At 39.6% G+C, this 22,908-nt stretch overlaps 2 protein-coding genes across 3 annotated transcripts; one reads left to right on the top strand and one right to left on the bottom strand.

The window, feature by feature from the left end:
* Positions 1–9,859: 9,859 nt before the first annotated feature.
* Positions 9,860–15,483, top strand: aga (aspartylglucosaminidase). 2 transcript variants are annotated; one of them, XM_041850596.2, is made up of 10 exons: positions 9,860–10,168; positions 10,853–11,006; positions 11,181–11,293; positions 13,111–13,223; positions 13,794–13,899; positions 14,006–14,081; positions 14,165–14,272; positions 14,617–14,750; positions 14,868–14,990; positions 15,403–15,483. In XM_041850596.2, the coding sequence occupies exons 1-9, from the start codon at positions 10,069–10,071 to the stop codon at positions 14,966–14,968; spliced, it is 1,005 nt and encodes a 334-aa protein (XP_041706530.2). In that variant the 5' UTR covers positions 9,860–10,068; the 3' UTR covers positions 14,969–14,990; positions 15,403–15,483. The 2 variants fall into 2 exon arrangements, with proteins under 2 accessions (XP_041706530.2, XP_041706521.2); XM_041850587.2 differs by lacking the exon at positions 15,403–15,483 and having other exon boundaries at positions 14,868–15,164.
* neil3 (nei-like DNA glycosylase 3) lies at positions 15,298–22,623 on the bottom strand. The gene is made up of 10 exons (XM_041850577.2): positions 22,403–22,623; positions 22,208–22,317; positions 21,937–22,071; positions 20,307–20,520; positions 19,955–20,029; positions 19,647–19,813; positions 17,104–17,273; positions 16,359–16,782; positions 15,790–15,970; positions 15,298–15,581 (listed from the first exon to the last, which is right to left on the bottom strand). Exons 1-10 carry the CDS (start codon positions 22,508–22,510, stop codon positions 15,399–15,401), a joined length of 1,767 nt encoding a protein of 588 aa, XP_041706511.2. The 5' UTR covers positions 22,511–22,623; the 3' UTR covers positions 15,298–15,398.
* Positions 22,624–22,908: the final 285 nt, after the last annotated feature.

Genomic DNA, 22,908 nt, shown 5'->3' with positions numbered 1-22,908 from the left:
AATTATCCACGTTGAAAGGACATAGTGTGCCCAGTGGGAAGCAAATGACTTCATTGGGAGGGAGATTATTCATTTTTTTACGAAGAAGAACGTTAGGTTACATTAGTGTTTCGGCTTCTGGGGTCAAGCGCTTGAGGCATTGATATTAAGTAATTACACCGCTGTGAGGAGTCCATTTACAATGCGTCCTGGCCAGTAAAACTCAAACTCAAACCAGTATGAAATGAAGGCTATGAGAGCTATAAGGGGCCAGAGAGCTTGAGGCAGCCTGCTATGAGACAACTGTGAGGGCTGAATAATTGAAGAGTGCAGACCAGCTCTAAAACACAAGGCCGTGTCCTCCCAGCTGTTTTCCAAGCTGACACTTCAACACTCATCAGACGTGTGCAGTTAACAGGGTCCATCTGTTATTGGAATAATGAACATCGTCTTTAAGCATGGGGAAATTAATCATTATTGTGTTCATGTCTGACGATGATGATGACGATACTGGTGATGGCGAAGGTGATAGCGATGGTTTTGGTGATGATGATGGTAGTAGCTTTGATGATGATGATGATGATGATGATGGTTGTAGTAGTAGTAGTAGTAGTAGTGGTGGTGATTTGAGTAGAAATGACAAAAGTAGCCTACAAGGGATGGTAAATGTTCATCATTCTCATAATTACTCAATCACTCAATAAAGTAATTTACGTATGTCTAGGACAACAAAATAACATGAATGATAGTTGCATGTACAGTAATTGTTGACAGCTCACCAGAAAACTCATAATTTTAACAGGCTACCGATGAAAGGCATCGAAAGTGCGTAACCTCATAAATCAATAAGCACACTGCCTTTCATTACATAAGTGACATTTGTTTTCATCTCAGAGATATATATTCATCCCACTTATATCCTTGGTCCCAGAGCAAATTCATTTAGTAATGATTACCTGATTCCGTTAAAAACAATTTCCATTCACTTGTTACCCAAATTGTTGACAAGGGCACAACAAGGCTTACATTTCAGCACTTTTTGGCTTGAATCAGCATCTGATGTCATGATGTGTGTGTGTGGATGCATCAATTCAGGGACGAACCGGGACCAGAATCAGCGTGGGCATTTCTAACACACTGGCCCATTTTTTGGGGGGGAGGCCCCCACACAGTCCTATTTTTCTCCTTGAGGCCCCGATTATACAGCAAAAAACGATTTAGACAGGTCCACTGGGCAAAGGATGGACCGGCACTACAGAAACTTAAAATAGGGCCTTACGAGCATCTCCTATAGCTCCAGCTTTTCGGCTGAAAATAGACCAGTCCGTCTGGCATTTGCCAGAATTGACCTAAGGTCATCCCTGTATCAATTTCCCATAAGCCCATCGGAGTCTGTCTGCAGCAATGACTGATACAGTGCCTATTTTAATATTTGCGAACATAACAATGCTGCACAATCTAAGGATAGAAAACGGTTCAAATTTAAATTTGAGCAGGTGTAGCATTTGTTTGACATTATGTCCATGCAATTGCTATCATCACAGACATTTTTTCATAAAGTTTTTATTATATGGACTGCACATTTCAGCTGAGGTAAAAGCATAATGCCTGGAGAGTGGTAATGATGCCTTGACTTACCACAGCTGCTTGTCTTCTTACAGTAAATAAGAGTTTACAAAAGTTTAAATTGCCAGTCTCGAAATCAAGCACTTTTCATATCTAACATAGGGTACTGACAATGTTCATTGCAACTTCACTTATCCCTCACACTAACAATTACCAAGACTCAGTTACTGTTCTTTCAGTTAACCATTTGTTTATATGCACAACTTGTAAATGAGTCTTGCATCTCTGGAGACGTGCTTCTAAGATGCATTTGTCATTAGTGCAAATGTCGACATTGGTGCCATTTTCTCAGGTTTTGTCAGTACACACTTTACATAAAACTACTTCAATACCATCTTATATTTTTACAAAGATAAGCTTTTTAAAAACACATAATTAGACTTGGGCATCATTATGGCGCTGTGTCTCTGTAGACCTGAGAGTTGGTTTAATACAGTCTGGACCTTCGCTAATTAGTCACCTTGAGCATATGAACAGGAAGAGAACATCTTTGTTGCTCGACGAGGGGTTGCAAGGAGTATCTCACAGCACCCAGTTGTTAATTGGCGACCGTTTCCACCAAAACGAAAGTGATGAAAATGATGACAATCAAGAGGACCGTGTAAGAGTGATCCTTACATGGTGGCAGGTAGCCTAGTGGTTAAGAGCGTTGGCCCAGTAACCTAAAGGTCGCTGGTTTGAGTCCACGAGCAGACTAGGTGAAAAATCTGTCGATGTACCCTTGAGCAAGGCACTTAACCCTAACTGCTCCTGTAAATCGCTCTGGATAAAAGCGTCTTCTAAATTACTTAAATGTATTGATGGTTTCACAAGCAAACATATTTCTCTGTCCACACTTTCATGTGTTGCTATCATGTCCGGACATGTACCTAACAAGAAGCCGCCAATAAATGAATGTTCTCGAAACAGTCCGGATCACTATGGCTGTAACACGCGAGGCGTAGCCTATTAGCCCTAGATTTTGATTCCAGCCCCGCTTTAGGGAGAGACTTCCAAAGCTTTGCAGCGCCGAAATGCTGCCCTGCTTTCAAAGACCCCCTGCTGCTCTTGTCAGAGCGAGGAATCTCTCTGTACTAGATTAATTAAACTTATCCCAATGGTCTCATGGCATTAAACAGAGGCTTCATCGCTCTTTCTCAGAGAGCTCCACTAATGAGGACTGTTGTGTGAGAAGTCTTGTGCATCCATCAAACCAAAACAAATAATTGTTTATCATTTTGTAACATTTTATTTTTGCATGAGGATGTTTTCTGATAGCTCAACCAAAAGTAGTCAGTCACAGAGGTGGTTTTATAAAGTATTTAATTGACTTTAAGCTGTTAGTGGTGTTTTTCATAGACAAATGGAACCAAATTGTGTTTATGTTGTAGATTAGGGTTTATGTACTTAGTACCCTTTTCAGACTGTCAGAGTTTTTATCATTTAGATATTTTCTTATTTACTTTTTTCTATATGATATTTTTCTTACATGTCAATATGTCTGCTGTTTGGAACACTACGCTGTTTGTGAAAATGTGATTGTTATATACATTTTATAGTATTTTAATGTTTTAAAGAATATTGGAAGATTAGTCCGAATGAGGACTTAGAACCGATTTTATTTCATTATTAAGATCTAATTTAAGTATTTTGTATTTAAATGGGCAATTGACAAAGACCACATCTTTCCAAAGCATATCCTCACATTGAAGACTATAGCCCCCAGAGGTGATAGGATTGATTACACTGTGCAGTGCTCGCTTAGCCTAATTAAAGATCTTAGAAGAACTCTCTCAGGGGGAAATTAACTCCACCATTTGAACCAAATGTCATGGCATCCCTGGGATGAGTGCGACAACATCCTGTTGTAACTCTAGTAAATCTAATGTTTACTCCATTTTGTTAATACATAAGGCCTACTGTAATACACTATATTGTGTACTCTATGTGATCAAGGGTATATGTAAAACAAACCTGTAATCTTGGAGATCTTGGTTTTGGAGAATTTTAGGAGATAATGCGTATTATTATTGTAGTTAGTTGATACACAGTTTTAGGTACCAAAAAATATCCATGTTTTACTGTGAAAGAAAGAGCATCTGTGTTTAAATACCTTATTGAGATCAATATCAGCAGTCGCAGGATATCACAATCACAGTATTCAGATGTACAGGAAATTATGTATACAACAATTGTGTTTTTGTTCAATACTGTAATACATTTACATTTACACCAGGGAAACACCAGGGAAAACATTAGCATAGCTGCTGCTTTCTAAATCAGACCCTACAGTGATTTTAACAGAGAACCAGATGGTGGGAACAAAAAGTTATTCAATTACATCGATTCCTCAACAGGTGCCAGTCAAAACGCTGTCACTGATCACTTTGATGATGAAGGAACACAGGAATTAAAGTGGTTCGTTTACTCTCGTTGTTTGGAGTGACACATGCAGCGCTTTTCAAACAAATGGATCCATTTCCCCACAACAGCTTCATTTGAATACAAGTCAATAAGACTCTTCTCTACAATACTCTAAGCGGTTCTGGGGACCTTTTCTATTGCCCTGGAATAAATGTCCCTTTAATTGAATGGGTATTGGTGCTCTTAAATCTTTAGAACACAAACTAATGTATGCTGTCGGTTGTTTTGTTTCCATCTCAACCCAGGAGTGAAAGGAGAGGTGTCCAATACTGATTGGGAGCTATTGCCCACTAAACAATTCACAAGCAGAATTTGGTGTACAGATTGACCATCTAATTCAATCACAATTAATCTAGTTGGAACAATTTATTTTAATGAACTGCACATGTCATTCTGCATGTTTACCACAAATAAATGTTTTATGTGGTCAGTAATCAGAAAACAAGATTTAATTAATTTGGTATTTGATTGAATTGATTCCCTGGAGTGTACCTTACAACACCGACACCTACCTAACACAAACATGTTTAATACAGACTGGCATTGCTAAGCAATGTTATATAATGTGTAGATAACCTCTAGGAAATGTGTTTATAATTTATAGACCAAGTCTGTGTTGATAACATATAGGAAAGGTGTTTAAATTGTATAGACTGTTAGTCAATAATTACATTGGTAATATCACCTGGTTGTACCTTTGTGTATTTTGGTACTGCACCGTTTATGTTTTTGAACACTTCTTCTTTGTGTACAAATGAAAACAAGATAGATTGGATTTTGTCTGGTGGATAGATTGGATTTTGTCTGGATTTTGTCTGGTGTCAAAGTCTAAAGAGCTGCAACGGAATTCAAAACAGGTAAAGAAATAAGAATGCAGTGGAGAGAAAATAAAGAGATTTCAATTGATACTGCTTTATTTTCCTAGGAAATATCTTCTGAATATGAAAGGCCTATCACTGTTAGATTGAGCCGATCATAGCCCACATACTTCACTCAGCTATGTGCATTTGCAATGGCACAGAGTGAATGGTTAAAATGTATGGCTGCAATTTCAAATAGTGGCCTCCCTCCACTTTCACCTCTTTCAGATCAGTGGACTGTTGAAGATAGGATAGGAACAGTTACCTGAAATGTGTTTAAATCCACAATGTTTGCTTGCTACCATAGTGCAAGCTACAGGAAATGTAACACTCAGACCACTTGATGCCAATAGTCTCACAAACAAACCTATTTGCTCTCATGGGGTTACTATCTCATTGTTTTATTAAAGTGGGATCATGACACAGGCATGGCAGAGGCTTTTGTGTTGACACTAGTCACCTAACAGCTTTCTGTAAAGATTGGTGTCCCCCTAGCACATCATTACCATTTAGAGTAAACAGTTAATCAGTGACTCCATCGAAAGCTTAACACAACACCCCGGGTAGTCTCCGCTGCCTCTACAATTTGTGTCTTATCACGGCTGCACAGTTAGTAGAGAATAGAAAAGGCAAAGCAAGAGACTTCATACGGTTGCCAAAGCTAGGATAGAGGCTCTTCCTGCTCTCTTGTGTGTGAAGGGGAATTTAAATCTCAAGAGGAATACCTGAGGTTTTGTGATACTTACCAATGGCATGCCTCTTCCTCTTCTTGAAATAGCTTCAAACTGCTTTGAATTTGTCTTGGGATGCACCTTTTGCTAAATGTTGATCTGGTACACTGAAGATTTTGGGAGAAAAACTTTAGAAGAAGTAACCTGGCGTAAACTACAACATATCATCCAAAATAATGTTTTCCATTAATGTTCATTCACAAGCAGCATTTCCAAAAATAAACAAATTAAATAAACAAAATAGCAATTGTTTAATATTTTGGATTGCACATGCTTTGAGAAATAAGAACAGCCAATTCTGTAGAACAATCAATTATGTCGATCCTAAGGATTTTACGATCATTGTTCATGATGTAGAGTCATGGGATTGTAGGATCTATAGATCCATCCACTGGATCTATAGGTCATTACATTGTGTTGGATGTACTGTATACTGTAGTCTGAGCCAAAATAACATACTTCACATCCTATTCTCATAGCACACATTCTGAATCTTTAATAATTCTTGTTCATGGTCAATCAGCTACTGATGCATGCATAATATTGGCTCTGAGTACCTTAATGTTCTAGTAAGAAGAAGAAAAAGACAGCACATAGTCTGAACTAGGGTTGCAAAATTCCAGGAACTTTCAATAAATTCCATGTTTTTTCATCAATCCTGGTTGGAAGATTCCGGAGTTCTTGCGAAAGTTCCTGGAATTTTGCAACCCTAGTCTGAATTTACCTTTCACTTCACTAAATATGTGTCCTTCCACTGTCAGATTCCAAGTAGCCATTCTAGTCCACCTTGGCATCTGCCTTGTATCAATTGCAGTGTTAAGCAGTTCACATTCACCAGTTGTGAATGTGACAGCAGCAATCTCTGAGAAACAACACAGGAGGCCATTCCAAGAGGCAGTCAATGTAACTGGAGAGTACAGCACAAAATACATTACACACAGCATTAACAGTCTTAAATGATATATCTCTCGACATCCTCTGATCCAGTCTCTGAATTGATTACTGGATTGTACACAACTGCTGACAGAGCTGAACAAGTGGTAATTGTAAATGTTTAATCTCTATATTGTGAGTGTTAAATGTTTGGGGTACATACATATGCTTAAACCGAAAGTAAACATTGATATCTGCTTGAGTAGCCTCGAATGCAAGGCTTTTGGGAGGATTTAACGCATTCAAATCACTTTGAAAAGCACAAGGAAATATCCATACCTAAGGTTCCTAAATGTCTTGAAAAGGGTGCTTGACTGAGCAGAAATGCACCTAATCCACTGATGTTATTGTGCTTTCCTAAAGGAACATTATACTGGTCTTCAAGTGAAATGTTTTGTTTCAAAAACAGTGCCAAATTAAAGTTCATAATGACTCTTTGATAATACAAATAAAATACTATTTGATATTCAACTCATGATACAAAATGTTTCTCATTATTTTTTTAAAAGAATCCTCTAACTATAGTTTTAGTGCCGTATGAAGTATGAGTGTAGCTAGAATTATCTTGGTGTCCCAGTTTAGCCATTTTAGAATATATTTTTAAATATACTTAATATATATTTAAGTTTGCCTTTCATTTTTTTTACAGAGGCTAGTGCATTACCTAACTAGATGGATACAAAAATGAATAAATAAGCTATTGGTTTGCACTTTGCAAGTGCTTCACTTTTCTAATAGCTAGAAATTGGCCAACTTTTGGCAATATAGCAATGGATATTTGACTTATTGTAAATGTTAACTTTCAAGCTAGGTAGTGTCAAATACACATTGTTGACAAAGATACAAACAGATTGATATGCTTAATGTTTATACTGATCTAAGTTTTGATTGATTTAAAATCATCTCACTTTTTTCTTCACTTGTATATCTGAAATAAAGATACAAATGTTAGTTAGTTTCCAATGAAACGTGTAAAGAAAATACTTTTCATTCGTAAGTTGCATAAATGCAAGAAATTATTCTCTGTACTCCATCCAAATCTGCAAAAAAATACAACAAAGAGACTGCCGAGTTGGCCATTGAACTTGAAATAAACAAGTGGCAACTCTGAATTAATCATTTTTGTAATTACCTCTGCAATTAGGATTTTATTGGCATTGTTTGACAGATAAAAATGTGGAAAAGTGCCTACCATCCTTATTATCGTCACTTCACCTTCAACAAATCGCAATATCACTTCTTGTGGGAATACTTCAATAATCGATGCTTTGTTTATTTGCATTTTAATTCCTTTGAAGGCAGATATGTTGTGCTCCCGCTTATTCCAATGCCAGCCGTTTAAAATAACGTTTTTTTCTTCTTCTGGTCGGGCAGCTGCTATCGCTGTTTACCTAGCTGGCGTCTTACCCCATTTGCTTGCTTTGAAACACTGCTGGTCTTTTATCGGACCTTTAATCGCTACCCATGAATCTCTTCACTGCGCATGTGTTACAAAGCCAGGTCTCTTGACAAAACGCTCTACCATCTGTTTCAGATTCAATAGTATTGCTCCAAATGGAACCAAATGACTTTGGTGTTGCTTTGAATTTTCTTAACGTTTCTTCCGAGCTATATTTAATAATCTTAAGAGTGGCTAATCATGGAACTCTACTTAGTCCCTATGGTCATGAGACAAATTGGGAGGATTTAACATGTTTTAAATAGAAACATTAAACTATTTGCAAAGTTCCTTTCAATAAAAAAGTGTAGTTAATTAGCTCTTTCTCTCAAGTTTCCCATAACACGAGCTGAACCCTATCATGATTTTTCTTTTGTGCTATTATCGCACGCTATCTCACCTCAATTGTGATCCCATGGTCCTTTACAAAGTGCATGCTGCAAAGGTATTTACATGTGAAGTTGTAAAAAAAAAGCTTTATGAAAATCAGTTGTACACCACCATGACCTCGATAACTTGTGGCTTTTAAGGTCCATCTCAAATTCATGAGTTAGTGATTTTCACACCTTTTTATTGTATTAGAGCAATAAAACACATTATTAGGCCTTGCAATTTTACAAATTTTACAAGTTCAGTGTCTCAACCATAAACCGCTATAGTCTGTATACAGCTATATGCTATTAATGGATTAAGGCCAATCAACTAATGGTTCAGTCAACAACAAAGATGAATCAGTTTAATCAAATGTTTAACCAATGCCTTTAACATGACCATTCAATAACAATGACATCATTAGCCCTCTTCAAACCCCAGAAGTAAAATGTATGTCACATAAGAAGTCAACAGTTGCCTGCCAAGAGGGCTAATTATTGCTCACTCTGGCCACAACACACCTAAAACACAACGAAAGTCAGGATTACCATCTCTGTGTATCGGATTCATCTAATAGGGAGAATTTTAAAAAAATCACCTATTTTAATTGACTGACAACACAAATTATTTCACATGCTATAAGCATTCATAATATTTAATTTCTTATTTTTAGACTATAGACTCAGATACAGTATGTGCACGTGCTGTCCTTTCTCACCGTCTTTTATGCTGGCATGTAACATTTATTCATAGGATTGAGCTGTGATGCTTATTCTACACAACTATAGTGACATTGTTTATTGAAAAGCTGTGAAGGACATCATGAAATTGCCTCACAAAGGGCATGTGTGATTGATGAAGTTATATCCTATAAGGGCAATCCTTTTAGCCTCTGCTCTTTAATTTTGATCAATAACACAGAAGAAGTAATAGTACTCTCTTTCTCGCTCTTCTTTGTTCTCCACCAGACACCTTGTAACAATCATGGTATGACATGCCATGTTTAAGGACAAACCAACAAATAGAATATCAGTGAAAATCGCATTTTCCATATGAATAATGTAAAAGAGGACACACTACTAAGGTTCACTTCTCAAGGTTGGACTTGATTGTTTTGTTACTTTCCCTGTGAAGCCTGTGCTTTGTCTTCTTTTGTTTGAGATGAGAAGATCAAATTAAATCCACTGTGTTCAGTTCCAGCAAAACTTTGAATCCAATATCTCAAGCAACTCACATTAATCGTGAACCTATTTTAAATGGATGGAGTAAGTCCATTTTTATTTCACTGATTTATTGGTAGGCTACAGTTGTGAAGGAGTTAACATGTGTGATCTGTTTCAGATAAGTGTAGGCATTATGAGTGCAGCAAACATGTTTTTTTTTTATTATTCACTTTAAGTCCCATGTAATTGCAGAAAAGCAATGCAGAGCATGAAGCTGTATTTCAACATATGCATTGTATTGAAAAGATACGCTGGCTCTTTAATGAAAAGCCCGCCCACTAGTCATGTGCCAAAACAAGGAAGTCAAAAAATTAACGTCTAGTCTTCATGAAAGCAAGGTTTATTTTTAACAAACTTATTTCAAAACGCCTCGTATATTTTCGAAATACTGTGGACCTTAAACTAATGTTCACGTGAAATGTTTAACTGCCTGTAGAGGTTATGGGCGAAAATTGCAAAGTTGAAACTAAAAGCTATTTCTTTTGCAAATTTTTTTTGTAAAAATGCATCTGTGTTTTATTTTTATTTTTTTGTTGCCATTTGGTCATGCAACATTGCCTCTTGTTATTAACACATGGCCATTCGAGCATGCTACAGTGGCAGGTAACTACATTGTATAATTTTGTTTTTATTGTTGCAAAGAAGTTATCCATTTCGATACATTGTATCATATTTGTTTTATTGTAGCAAAGAAGTTATCCATTTCGATACATTGTATAATTTGATGAAGTTGTAAGAAAGACATTCATGAAGTTAGCTAGATCTGTCCTGCCAGCCCAAGAGATGAATGTGTCCCTCTAAAATATTTCGATTTTATTTTCTGAGTTGATGTGGACAATCCAAGCTGTCGAAATATCACCAGTTGGCGTTCTAATCCTTGGCAACTGGGGGGATCATTGACCAAATGGTTCTTTGGCAGCCTAGGCCTATTCCTTTGAGATGGTCATGCTATCTGGCATGATTGGGACTGCACTGTCTGGCACTCTGACAATGCATGACCGAAATCATGTCTAAATACTGGGGGGAAAGAAAAATACTGGGTGCTTCTAGGTTCTGCCTCTACTACATATTTTGTGTGTTGGGTGGGAACCAACATATTATTTTATGTTCAAATGATGCTCTTGGGACCCATTAATATTGAATTGGCGAATCAGGAGGCACATCCATTACTTTTTTATCAAGTCTATTTTTGTGTGTAAACCTATTGCAGTCCTGCTACATTCTGGGAATATTCTTACTAAGTCAAACACTCTTGTCTGTCTGTCTGTGACTATCTCCCTCTCAAAGCGTGGAGTGCTCTGCAGGCTGGGGGCTCTGTGCTGGATGCCGTAGAGAAAGGCTGTGCCCGCTGCGAGGCTGACCAGTGTGACGGCAGCGTGGGGTTTGGAGGGAGCCCAGATGAGAGAGGAGAGAGCACCCTGGATGCCATGATCATGAACGGGCAAGTCTTACCCACTAACTAGGCATCAGAGTAGGGCTTGGGGGTGTCTAAAATCAGTTGCTCCCATTTCAGTCAATACAAGGTTCAATGAAGTTATAGTGGGACATGGCATTTCTTGGAAATATTATTAGTATTCTTCATTTTAAAAAAAATCCTGGTTTTGTATGGATGCAGTAATACAATGGAGGTGGGTGCTGTAGGAGACCTGCGGAGAATCAAGAATGCCATTGGGGTGGCCAGAGCCGTGATGGAACACACCGACCACACACTACTGGTGGGCGAGTCAGGTATTCAGGATAGGCTTTTATTTGCTAAGGGGACAGACGCAGCAAAAACATTTTACTCTCTTTGCATGTACAGTGGGGAAAAAAAGTATTTAGTCAGCCACCAATTGTGCAAGTTCTCCCACTTAAAAAGATGAGAGAGGCCTGTAATTTTCATCATAGGTACACGTCAACTATGACAGACAAAATGAGAAAAAAAAATCCAGAAAATCACGTTGTAGGATTTTTAATGAATTTATTGGCATATTATGGTGGAAAATAAGTATTTGGTCAATAACAAAAGTTTCTCAATACTTTGTTATATACCCTTTGTTGGCAATGACACAGGTCAAACGTTTTCTGTAAGTCTTCACAAGGTTTTCACACACTGTTGCTGGTATTTTGGCCCATTCCTCCATGCAGATCTCCTCTAGAGCAGTGATGTTTTGGGGCTGTCGCTGGGCAACACAGACTTTCAACTCCCTCCAAAGATTTTCTATGGGGTTGAGATCTGGAGACTGGCTAGGCCACTCCAGGACCTTGAAATGCTTCTTCGAAGCCACTCCTTCGTTGCCCGGGCGGTGTGTTTGGGATCATTGTCATGCTGAAAGACCCAGCCACGTTTCATCTTCAATGCCCTTGCTGATGGAAGGAGGGTTTCACTCAAAATCTCACGATACATGGCCCCATTCATTCTTTCCTTTACACGGATCAGTCGTCCTGGTCCCTTTGCAGAAAAACAGCCCCAAAGCATGATGTTTCCAACCCCATGCTTCACAGTAGGTATGGTGTTCTTTGGATGCAACTCAGCATTCTTTGTCCTCCAAACATGACGAGTTGAGTTTTTACCAAAAAGTTATATTTTGGTTTCATCTGACCATATGACATTCTCCCAATCCTCTTCTGGATCATCCAAATGCACTTCAGACGGGCCTGGACATGTACTGGCTTAAGCAGGGGGACACGTCTCGCACTGCAGGATTTGAGTCCCTGGCGGCGTAGTGTGTTACTGATGGTTGGCTTTGTTACTTTGGTCCCAGCTCTCTGCAGGTCATTCACTAGGTCCCCCCGTGTGGTTCTGGGATTTTTGCTCACCGTTCTTGTGATCATTTTGACCCCACGGGGTGAGATCTTGCGTGGAGCCCCAGATCGAGGGAGATTATCAGTGGTCTTGTATGTCTTCCATTTCCTAATAATTGCTCCCACAGTTGATTTCTTCAAACCAAGCTGCTTACCTATTGCAGATTCAGTCTTCCCAGCCTGGTGCAGGTCTACAATTTTGTTTTTGGTGTCCTTTGACAGCTCTTTGGTCTTGGCCATTGTGAAGTTTGGAGTGTGACTGTTTGAGGTTGTGGACAGGTGTATTTTATACTGATAACAAGTTCAAACAGGTGCCATTAATACAGGTAACGAGTGGAGGACAGAGGAGCCTCTGAAAGAAGAAGTTACAGGTCTGTGAGAGCCAGAAATCTTGCTTGTTTGTAGGTGACCAAATACTTATTTTCCACCATAATTTGCAAATAAATTCATTAAAAATCCTACAATGGGATTTTCTGGATTTTTTTTCCTCAATTTGTCTGTCATAGTTGACGTGTACCTATGATGAAAATTACAGGCCTCTCTCATCTTTTTAAGTGGGAGAACTTGCACAATTGGTGGCTGACTAAATACTTTTTTGCCCCACTGTAACTCATCACCTATCTTTTAACATACAGTAGCCTCCTACAGCTAACCATTCTATCATATACAGCTATCAGTTAGTAGTACATTGTATTGCTGTTTGCTGCTATTGACCCTACATTGTTCTTATTTTTTTAACCCCACCATCATGTTCAACACAGCATCAGTGTTTGCTGAGAACATGGGCTTCACTGCAGAAGACCTGACAACCAACAAATCTATCAGCATTTTCACACAGTGGTTGAAGGACAACTGCCAACCCAATTATCGCAAGGTGCGTGTTTTCTACTCTAGCTTTGGTCTGTCATTATCTTGTATGGAAGATACATGCAGGCTTCCATAATCATATTGATTTGTACTGTTCTGAAAACATTTAAGGATATCACCATCATGTTTGAAAAAGTAATGAATAAAATGGACTTCCATGTTATGAATAATGCATTAGGGGATGTATGAACGGGACTATTGTTTATCCCAACATGCTGTTACCCTTGGCACAACCAAAGCCCTGTAGACAATACAATGCTTATGCATATTGGGCTACCGGCTGCTTAAATTACTATTAAGCTGGGTAACCATAGCCAAAAGATTAAGATGCTTAGGTAGTGTGCTGGTCGAAGTAGAAAATATCTTCATTACATTGGAAGCCTTCTCTTTGCTTTACTGCTACTGTAAGTCACAATGGATAAGAGCATCTGCTAAATGACAAAAAATACAATTTACAGAACTGTGGATATAATCACAAACAACCTAATTCGTGATATTCATCTATTGCTGCTGTGATAGAACAGTCTTACCCCAAATTTGTTGACTTTGACTAATCTTTCCACTTTAATATCAAAAGAATGTTTCCCCAGATCCTTCAAAGTACTGTGGACCATACAAACCTGGAGCCACATTGAGGCAGAGGAGAAAACCACAGATTGATATACATGCACATGACACTATTGGTAGAGCTCATTAAATTCATTCATTGTTTTGTAGAAGTCTATAGTCAGCTTTGATCTTCAGATCAGAATTGTACATTTAATATTGTGTTACTTTTCCTGACATTAGGGATGATAGTAATTGGTCAAGATGGCCAAGTTGCAGCAGGAACATCAACCAATGGAGCGAACCATAAAGTCCCAGGGTATGCATGTGTTGTTTAAAAATATGTATATAATGAATATTGACAATGAGGATACCTGTACATCTCCTTGTTCTGTCCTGTAGGCGTGTAGGGGACTCTCCCATTGCTGGAGCGGGATCCTACGCCGACAGTACTGCAGGGGGTGCGGCAGCAACGGGAGATGGAGATGTCATGATGCGCTTCCTACCTAGGTATCCATCCAGGCTTGTGGCACAGAGATGGGGCTTGTTCGGAAGGATGTAACGTTAAAGAGTGTTCCGATAGACACATATGGTATAGGCAAAATATGATTATCATAGAAATATAATGAATAGAGCTGACACTTCTATCTGCAACACTCAGAACATTTCACATCACTGAATTACACCCCAGATAAGACTTAAATTTTTGCTTTGTCTACATTTGGGTCGACTTTTTAGTCACAGTTGACATTTAAATATTTGAAGGATTATCAAACGTCTTATCATCGCTAAACTTGCTTGATGCCAGAGAACCAGATACTAATTAAATGAGTTTCATTTGTTGCCGAATGCAGTTACCTGGCTGTGGAGCTAATGAAGACAGGAACAGATCCATCCACTGCTTGTAAGACATCCATCTCTAGGATCAAGATACATTACCCAGGGTTCTTTGGGGCTGTCATCTGTGCCAATACAACAGGCCACTATGGTGAGTTCTCTAGATTCACCCAGTTATGGTTACAATTGCCATAAGTGAGTCAAATTTTGACTGATAAAAACTATGATAAATGTGATGCTTACCTGTTGTTCTGTCTTCTTTCTAAAGGTGCTGCATGCAACAAAGTTCCTGGCTTCTCCAAATTTCCTTTTGTGGTGTACAACTCTCAGACCAATTCTCCACTTTTACAATCAGTTGACTGTTTTTAAAACCATTCGATGTTAATTTGAGGTAATGTGTACCCTAGTGCCACTATCAATTATGTTAATCAATACTGATTGTATCATGAGCCATGTATTCGAATCTAAACTGTTTGAATGTTTTCATAAATACAGAAATAGTTTTTACTTAAACGTTCACATTTGATTAATAAACTCATAATACAAAAAGCTGTGCAGTTCATAACGTTTAAAATGACTGAGCCATGTTTTATATTGAAAGCGATCAATTATTTAATGACAGTGATGGATTTTAATATTATAACTCATGATAACGAGAATGAAGTTATGAAGAAAAAAATTAACAGTGATACATTGAGTAATTAAAACATTATTTTACCCCAAAATGGATCAACATCAGGACAAAAAGCAGTGATGGACAAAACAGTGATTGTCTTTGTATCTTGCCCCTTTCCTCTCATCAGCAACCAGGAAGGATGGCGATTGCTGGACCATTTTCTGCCCACTGGAAGAAATCACACTGCTTGCCCTTTGGGAAACTGCATACGTAAAAGTTGCGGCCGTTGTTTGGTCCTAGTTTGAGTACAGTCCTCATCAGGCAGCGTTTTGCATGGTTACAGAATGGAAAGTGTGTATCAGCCCACTATGGAAATAAGTGAGAATACGGTCATTCTGAGGCACCAGTTTTTCCTGGTCAGTCTAATAGTCTTCTATGTCTGTGAATCAGGAGGAAAATACATATTCCACAAACTTGCAATGTCTTCAAAATGTACTTCTTTATGTTCGAACAAACACAGCCACAATATCTACCTACTAACGGACATGTAGACCAATTCCCCCATAATTCTTACCTCAAAGAATTTGCACTGTGTTTCCCTTGGGAGCGAGCAGGTGTAGAACTGTCTTCCTTTGTTGTCTCCCTGCTTGGTAACCACTCGGAGCACACTGGGCCTCCCATGGGACACACAGCAAGGGTTGCTGGGAGGGGACTGGGTCTGTGTACCCCCAGTTGGCGCTTTGTTTTGAGGGGGGCTGACAGGTGGAGAAAATGATTACTGCTAGATAATTGGTATGAAATTCGCTGTCAAATGATCAGCTGTTAATTGAACTGGAGTATGTTTAATTATCTCTACACTTGATAACATCTTTGAATTTTAAACCATTCCGCATGTATTTGTTAGTATTCAACTTCTTTCAATCAAAATACAGTATATTAACAGTTTTAGTGAACATTTTATTTAGCACCCTGACCTACATTCTGGGCTCATTGAGCAGAGCAACACGTACAGTATGTTCATTAATCAACTATTCTGTAAAGTACAGAGAGGACACTTTTCCATCCCAGTTACCCACACAAAAGTCACAAACTACCTCGTTATAATGTTTTACTTACGAATACCAAAGCACACCATTCACTCACCTCAAATTAGGGTGGGTTCCGTTTTGAGGTTTGTTACTGCCGGAAAAGGGACCATGATCAATTCTCATTTTCTTGTGCGGCTGACTGTAGGAGTCCATCGTTGATTCCCCTTTGGAGAGCTCCCTACTTTTGTCCTGCCAGCCACCAGAGGCATAATTGGGACTACTTCTTTTTCCCTGGCAGATGTGTTTATTTAAACCTCTTGCTGTGGAATTTAACTGACTGTTAGCGGAGGATAGGGGAAGGGGAGAGTTGACGGGGCTCGCCTTCGGGCTGAGGTCGGTGAACATCAGGGTGGTGTTCCCGAATGCTGCCCTGCGGTTGACTTTCAGGCCCTCTTGTGGTTTGGAAAAGGCATTGCAGGGGTACTTGATCAGATCTCTGGTGAAGGACGAGCTCTCGGGGCTGACATCGACTTTGGGGACTGTGGAGGGGACGAGGACAGTGGGAAAACTGTCTATTTTATTAAACAGCCTCAATCTATTCACATTCTATAGTTTTGTGAGTTTAGAGCTGGATTTTTGACCTGAAGGGAGAAGGGTAACTAAATTGAGATTCAACATTGAGAATGCTATATTAGTCCAGGAGGAGGCTCATTCTGGGTCAAGGAAACCTGCACAGACACATTGTCATAACTGAATACAATGTACTGCTGAGTCATGGGTATATGAAACCAGACCTAAATGTGATTAGAATTGGTTTGACACAACCACATTGGTCCATATAAGAGTAGTTGACTACTCACGCTCAGGCCTAGGGGTCAGGCAGGCGTCACAGGCCTTGCTCATAGGCTGGTTGATCAGAGTGCAGAGTTGACAGGCCCACTCCTCTTCCTCCCTCTTGGCCATGTGATCGTTGCTACTCATGCTGCTTTGGTAAGCCCAGCCAACTAAAGTGTTCCTGGTCGGGAGCTTGCTAAAGAAGAGAAAGTATAAGGAAGACAAGGTTCATTCTTGTTCACCAGTACCTTTTACATTCAGATTATATTACATATATGCAAATTCACCTACAAGATGCATAATGCCTTCAATAAAAATAAAATATATATACAGCTGTGGAAAAAATGAAGAGACCACTGCAATTTCTTCTTAAATCAGCATCTCTACATGTATGACAGCCATTCCAGTGTCTGTTGAATTCCAACACAGGCACACCTCATTCTACTGAATTAGGTACTGATTAGGTGATCACCTGAACAAAATCTTATTTAACGAGGAAAAGTATAAAAACTACTGCTGTGGACATCACTATCATCTTGCAATAGGACCAGCTGGATGGCAAAAACAGTGCCAATAGTACCTCAAAAGTAATATGAATCAAAAAATAACTATTGACCATGCCAAAAGAGTTGAAAAGGAAAGTTGAGTGAGGAAAAGAAGGGTTCAATTCTGACTTTACTGGCAGAGGGATACAGTGAGCGTCAGGTTGCTTCCATCCTTAAAATGTAAAAGACGGCGGTTCATAAGAACAAGGTCAAGCAGCAGACATTGGGGACAACAAAGCTACAGACCAGCAGAGGGCGAAAACGACTCTCTACTGACCGGGATGACCGCCAACTCATTCGACTGTCACTCAACAACCGTAGGATGACATCAAGTGACCTACAAAAAGAATGGCAAACGGCAGCTGGGGTGAAGTGCACGGAGAGGACGGTTCGAAACAGGCTCCTAGGGGCAGGGCTGAAGTCGTGCAAAGCTAGAAAAAAGCCCTTCATCAATGAGAAGCAAAGAAGAGCCAGGCTGAGGTTTGCAAAAGACCATAAGGATTGGACCGTAGAGGACTGGAGTAAGGTCATCTTCTCTGATGAGTCCAATTTTCAGCTTTGCCCAACACCTGGTCGTCTAATGGTTAGACGGAGACCTGGATAGGCTTACAAGCCACAGTGTCTCGCACCCACTGTGAAATTTGGTGGAGGATTGGTGATGATCTGGGGGTGCTTCAGCAAGGCTGGAATCGGGCAGATTTGTCTTTGTGAAGGACGCATGAATCAAGCCACATACAAGGTTGTCCTGGAAGAAAACTTGCTTCCTTTTCCTTTTGCTCTGACATTGTTCCCCAACTCTGAGGATTGGTTTTTCCAGCAGGACAATGCACCATGCCACACAGCCAGGTCAATCAAGCTGTGGATGGAGGACCACCAGATTAAGACCCTGTCATGGCCAGCCCAATCTCCAGACCTGAACCCCATTGAAAAATTCTGGAATGTGATCAAGAGGAAGATGGATGGTCACAAGCCATCAAACAAAGCTGAGCTGCTTGAATTTTTGCGCCAGGAGTGGCATAAAGTCACCCAACATCAATGTGAAAGACTGATGGAGAGCATGCCAAGACGCATGAAAGCTGTGATTGAAAATCATGGTTATTCCACCAAATATTGATTTCTGAACTCTTCCTAAGTTAAAACATTAGTATTGTGTTTAAAAATGAACATGAACTTATTTTCTTTGCATTATTATTAGAGCTCCTGAGTGGTGCAGTGGTCTAAGGAACTGCATCGCAGTGCTAACTGTGCCACTAGAGATCCTGGTTCGAATCCAGGCTCTGTCACAGCCGGCCGCGACCGGGAGACTCATGGGCGGCGCACAATTGGCCCAGCGTTGTCCAGGGTAGGGGAGGGAATGGCCGGCAGGGATGTAGCTCAGTTGATAGAGCATGGCGTTTGCAACGCCAGGGTTGTGGGTTTGATTCCCACGGGGGGCCAGTATAAAAATAAATAAATAAAATGTATTCACTAACTGTAAGTCGCTCTGGATAAGAGCGTCTGCTAAATGACTAAAATGTAAATGTAAATGTAAATTATTCGAGGTCTGACAACTGCATCGTTTTTGTTATTTTGACCAGTTGTCATTTTCTGCAAATAAATGCTCTAAATGACAATATTTTTATTTGGAATTTAGGATACATTTTGTCAGTAGTTTATAGAATTAAACAAAAATGTTATTTTTACCCAAACACATACCTATAAATAGTAAAACCAGAGAAACTGATAATTTTGCAGTGGTCTCTTAATTTTATTCCAGAGCTGATTATATTTTTTTTAACTAACAAGTTCCGTCATTTATACCTGTTTTATATCCCGGTGAATCCTGGATTTCTTGCCAGCTGACCTGCTATTATGCAGCGTGATTCAAGCAACGTTTACGAGTACCGTGGGTGGCCAATGATCAGAACCGATGTTAATTGTATGTCAGCCCATGTGAGGAAAATCCTGAAGTGTCGGGATCCAAGGCTTTTATCCCAACTAATTTCTATTTTAATTCAGCTTAAATTCAGATCCTGTGACTTTACCTCACATTAACCTCGCTTGGGTCCCCAGTCTGGCAGCGGTTGCAGAAGTACGTCATCCTTCCGTTGTCTCCGAGGCGACAGACGGTGATGGCCCCGTTGCACTGACCACACTGAGGCCGTTTGTAGACTTTGTAGTGTTTGTTGAGAGCGGAGCCTATCTTACGGCACTGAGATAAAACAGAAGTGAAAGAAAAGGACATGGCTGATGAATACATGGTCTTTATACTACTGTAAAGCGTCTTTATTAAATTAAGAGGTCATTTAGCACATAGGATATTTCTTTCATTGCATTGCTAAGTGTAGCCTACCTTGTAAAATAGAAGGGTGAAATCTCGTGTCATTTTCACAAGATGGTGGACCTGGGTATCCGTGAGTTGTTTGACCTGAAAGATAGCAATCACAATTTGGAAAATTGTATGCATGCCATTGACTTCGTTCCATTCTAATTAGCATTTTGAAATCTTAACCATTTAGCAAATTATAGCAATGAAATACACTACTCAGTCACAACAGTGCTGAATAAATTAATCCAAAGTCACTTACTGAATGGATTCCATGTAATTTGTAATGCATGCTAAATAGCCTAGAGGCAATCCAAAACATAACTGGAGCTTGCTCATAATGTATAGGTATCTAAAATGGTGCATCAGCTTTACCCACCTTAACAGAAGGGTGAAGACCGGAGTCAAACAGGGCTTCGTTCTTAATAATGTTTCCCACTCCTGGTAGGACGGCCTGGTCTAGGAGTACATCACACAGCATCCTGCAGCTCTGCCTCCTCACCGTCTCCTCCGCGTGGGAGAAGCTGAACTTAGCGGAGCAGACATCCAGACTCTCCATAGCTCTCACTCTCTGTTCACAGTCTTCCATCAGTCTGCAACAGTGTTGTGGACTTAAGTCACATGACTTGACTCTGATTCAAGTCACAAATTTGAAGACTTGACTTGATATGAAATAAAATTACTTGAGACTTGACTTGGACCCTCAAGACTTGGGACTGGACTTTGACTTGAGACCAATGACTTGTAATTATCTGGCCAGGTTTTGTCACTCATTTTGTGGCACAGACTCTACATGGATTACTCTACATGCAGCCAGAGAGTAGCCACTGCATCGCCCTTGCAAAAAACCCTGCAACAAATTGGCTAGCAAAACGCACACTCAGCACTCTGATCGGACCAGTAAACACAGGTCGGTTGAGCTAGTGAACAGATTGCTGATTTGCTTTACAGATATAGAAGAATCGGGTACAGCCCAAATGTCAAATTGTAGGGAGAGGATTGCCATAATAAATAAATATGTTTACTTTGCAAGCTCACCAGCAATGGGGCAACAATTACTAGCATAGGCCTACTGGTCTTTTGGTATGTAACAGTTGCTTGAAATTCATAATTTACTTACGCTTTGGAGTCAGAACGTTGTATAAGACAAAATGATTGTTCCATGTATGCATGGTGTTGAAATATCATTAATAATAATTAAGTCTGATTAAGACAAAAGTACCAATGTAACAATGGATGTGGAAATTGCTTTTACATTGTAGAATTAGTTTATTGGTTGTAATTGTCAATTGGGTAAATGTATGGTCCTGGGGCCAAGTGCTTATATTATGTAGGCCTACCTGTTTGAGCTCCTGTTAGATTCGATTTGGTTTCTCAAGGGCAGGCTGTACAGTCTTGCCCTCTACCTGTGTCCGTTCAGATAGGACAGGTTAAGCATGATACAGAGGCTATTTCTTTTGGGCTATTGCCCATGTATATTTGATAAATCTGATTTTATATTTTGCATGATATGGCACTTTTACCATTGGATCACCTAGACCTGTAAATACATCTACACTCTTTCTGGTAGCCTCAATAAATAGACAGATGTATAGATTTTTTTTTTTTTACTTCACTTGAGACATGACTTGAAAACGTGTGGCTCAACTCGACTTGCTCTTAGAATACACGACTTGGACTTGACTCGAGTCTTGACCCGTTCTACTTGGGACTCAACTTGAGACTCTGACCTTTTGACTTGAGACTTGCTGATGACTCGAATAATAGTGACTTGGTCACACATCTGGTCTGAAATCACGTGTGTGTGTGTGTGTGTGTGTAGAGGACCCAATTTAATGTTAGAATGATGACAATCAAAGGCACAATTGGAACTATATGGGTTGATGCCAGGAGCAAATGTGTAGTGCTTCACAACAGGGATTCGCACCTGCAAGTGCAGGGATTGGCACCTACAAGTGCAGGCTTTTGTTCCAGCCCAGTGTGAATTAGCCTCTAGTTTATCCCCGTACCTGATTTCCACAGTAGAGTCAAAGAAGGAGACTGTGTCATTGGTCAGGTGGATCTCCAGTACAGGGGGTGATCCCTTTCTGCTATTCCTGTCAGTGTGGTTGATTCGCATAGAGCCATCCATACCAAAGTGGACTCTGCCATTAGAAGATAGATAATGACAAATGTAAACAGTTCAGAAATGCAGTGGTATGTTAGACATTTAATCCATTAATTTAATCCATTGATTCATATCAATAAAATAACGTCAACCACATAATAACTGCTAGTTACCTCAGAGCTCTTTGGCCAAAGTACATGAAGAGCTCCTTTCCAAGGGTCTCAACTCCTGTGTATTGACAGCCCATGAAAATCTGGAAGGAGATCGTATTGGTGGCATTCCTCTGCAAAAAATAACGTTCATTTCAATTTCCTAACGTTAGCAAGGTACAACAAGAGGTAGCTAGCTAGCGAACGTTAACAACTTACTTGTGTGTTTGTCGTCAAGCTTCCCCTGAATTCTTTCACTTTCTGTCCTCTTTTGACCCTCGAGCGGATCTTTTCTCCATTCAATGTGCATCCTGGACCTTCAACCATTTTACCTTGGTATTTAAAGTTATTCTTGCAAACTATTTGATAAAAACCCAAAACGAGAAGCTGTGCGTACTGAATGTTTACAACACCAAAACATCCAGATTCCCGCCATATGATTTCTTCTTCTTCTTCTTCTTCTATGGTATGATAGCGGTCCGCAAACAAGCATTAGAGGTGCATGCCGCAACCTATTGTACGGGAGGTAAACGATAGAAAAAATATCCGTTGTAGAAAAAACGACATTGTACAAAATACAAAAATAGACATATTAAAACCCATCCCACTCCTCCAGTCACATTCCTAAACAGGCTCAGTGGCATGTGAGGGTGGAATATTCTTTGACAGGATTTCTTGCTAATCAAATCAAATGTTATTTGCCACATGCGCCTCATACAACAGGT

The sequence above is a fragment of the Coregonus clupeaformis genome, chromosome 3, assembly GCF_020615455.1.
Source record: "Coregonus clupeaformis isolate EN_2021a chromosome 3, ASM2061545v1, whole genome shotgun sequence".
Classification (NCBI taxonomy): Eukaryota; Metazoa; Chordata; class Actinopteri; order Salmoniformes; family Salmonidae; genus Coregonus; species Coregonus clupeaformis.
The sequence above is the reverse complement of the archived record's forward strand: the minus strand, read 5'-3'. Positions and strand labels throughout refer to the sequence as shown.

Excerpts from the sequence above, each read along its gene's own strand:
- aga (XM_041850596.2), top strand. The coding sequence starts at position 10,069 with ATGCATCTGTGTTTTATTTTTATTTTTTTGTTGCCATTTGGTCATGCA. Across the intron at positions 13,224-13,793 it reads GCCAACCCAATTATCGCAAG|AATGTTTCCCCAGATCCTTC; the intron begins GTGCGTGTTTTC and ends TAATATCAAAAG. Across the intron at positions 14,751-14,867 it reads CAATACAACAGGCCACTATG|GTGCTGCATGCAACAAAGTT; the intron begins GTGAGTTCTCTA and ends TTCTTTCTAAAG.
- neil3 (XM_041850577.2), bottom strand. The coding sequence starts at position 22,510 with ATGGTTGAAGGTCCAGGATGCACATTGAATGGAGAAAAGATCCGCTCG. Across the intron at positions 15,971-16,358 it reads GGAACCCACCCTAATTTGAG|CCCCCCTCAAAACAAAGCGC; the intron begins GTGAGTGAATGG and ends TCCACCTGTCAG. Across the intron at positions 15,582-15,789 it reads CACAGTGCAAATTCTTTGAG|TGGGCTGATACACACTTTCC; the intron begins GTAAGAATTATG and ends TTATTTCCATAG.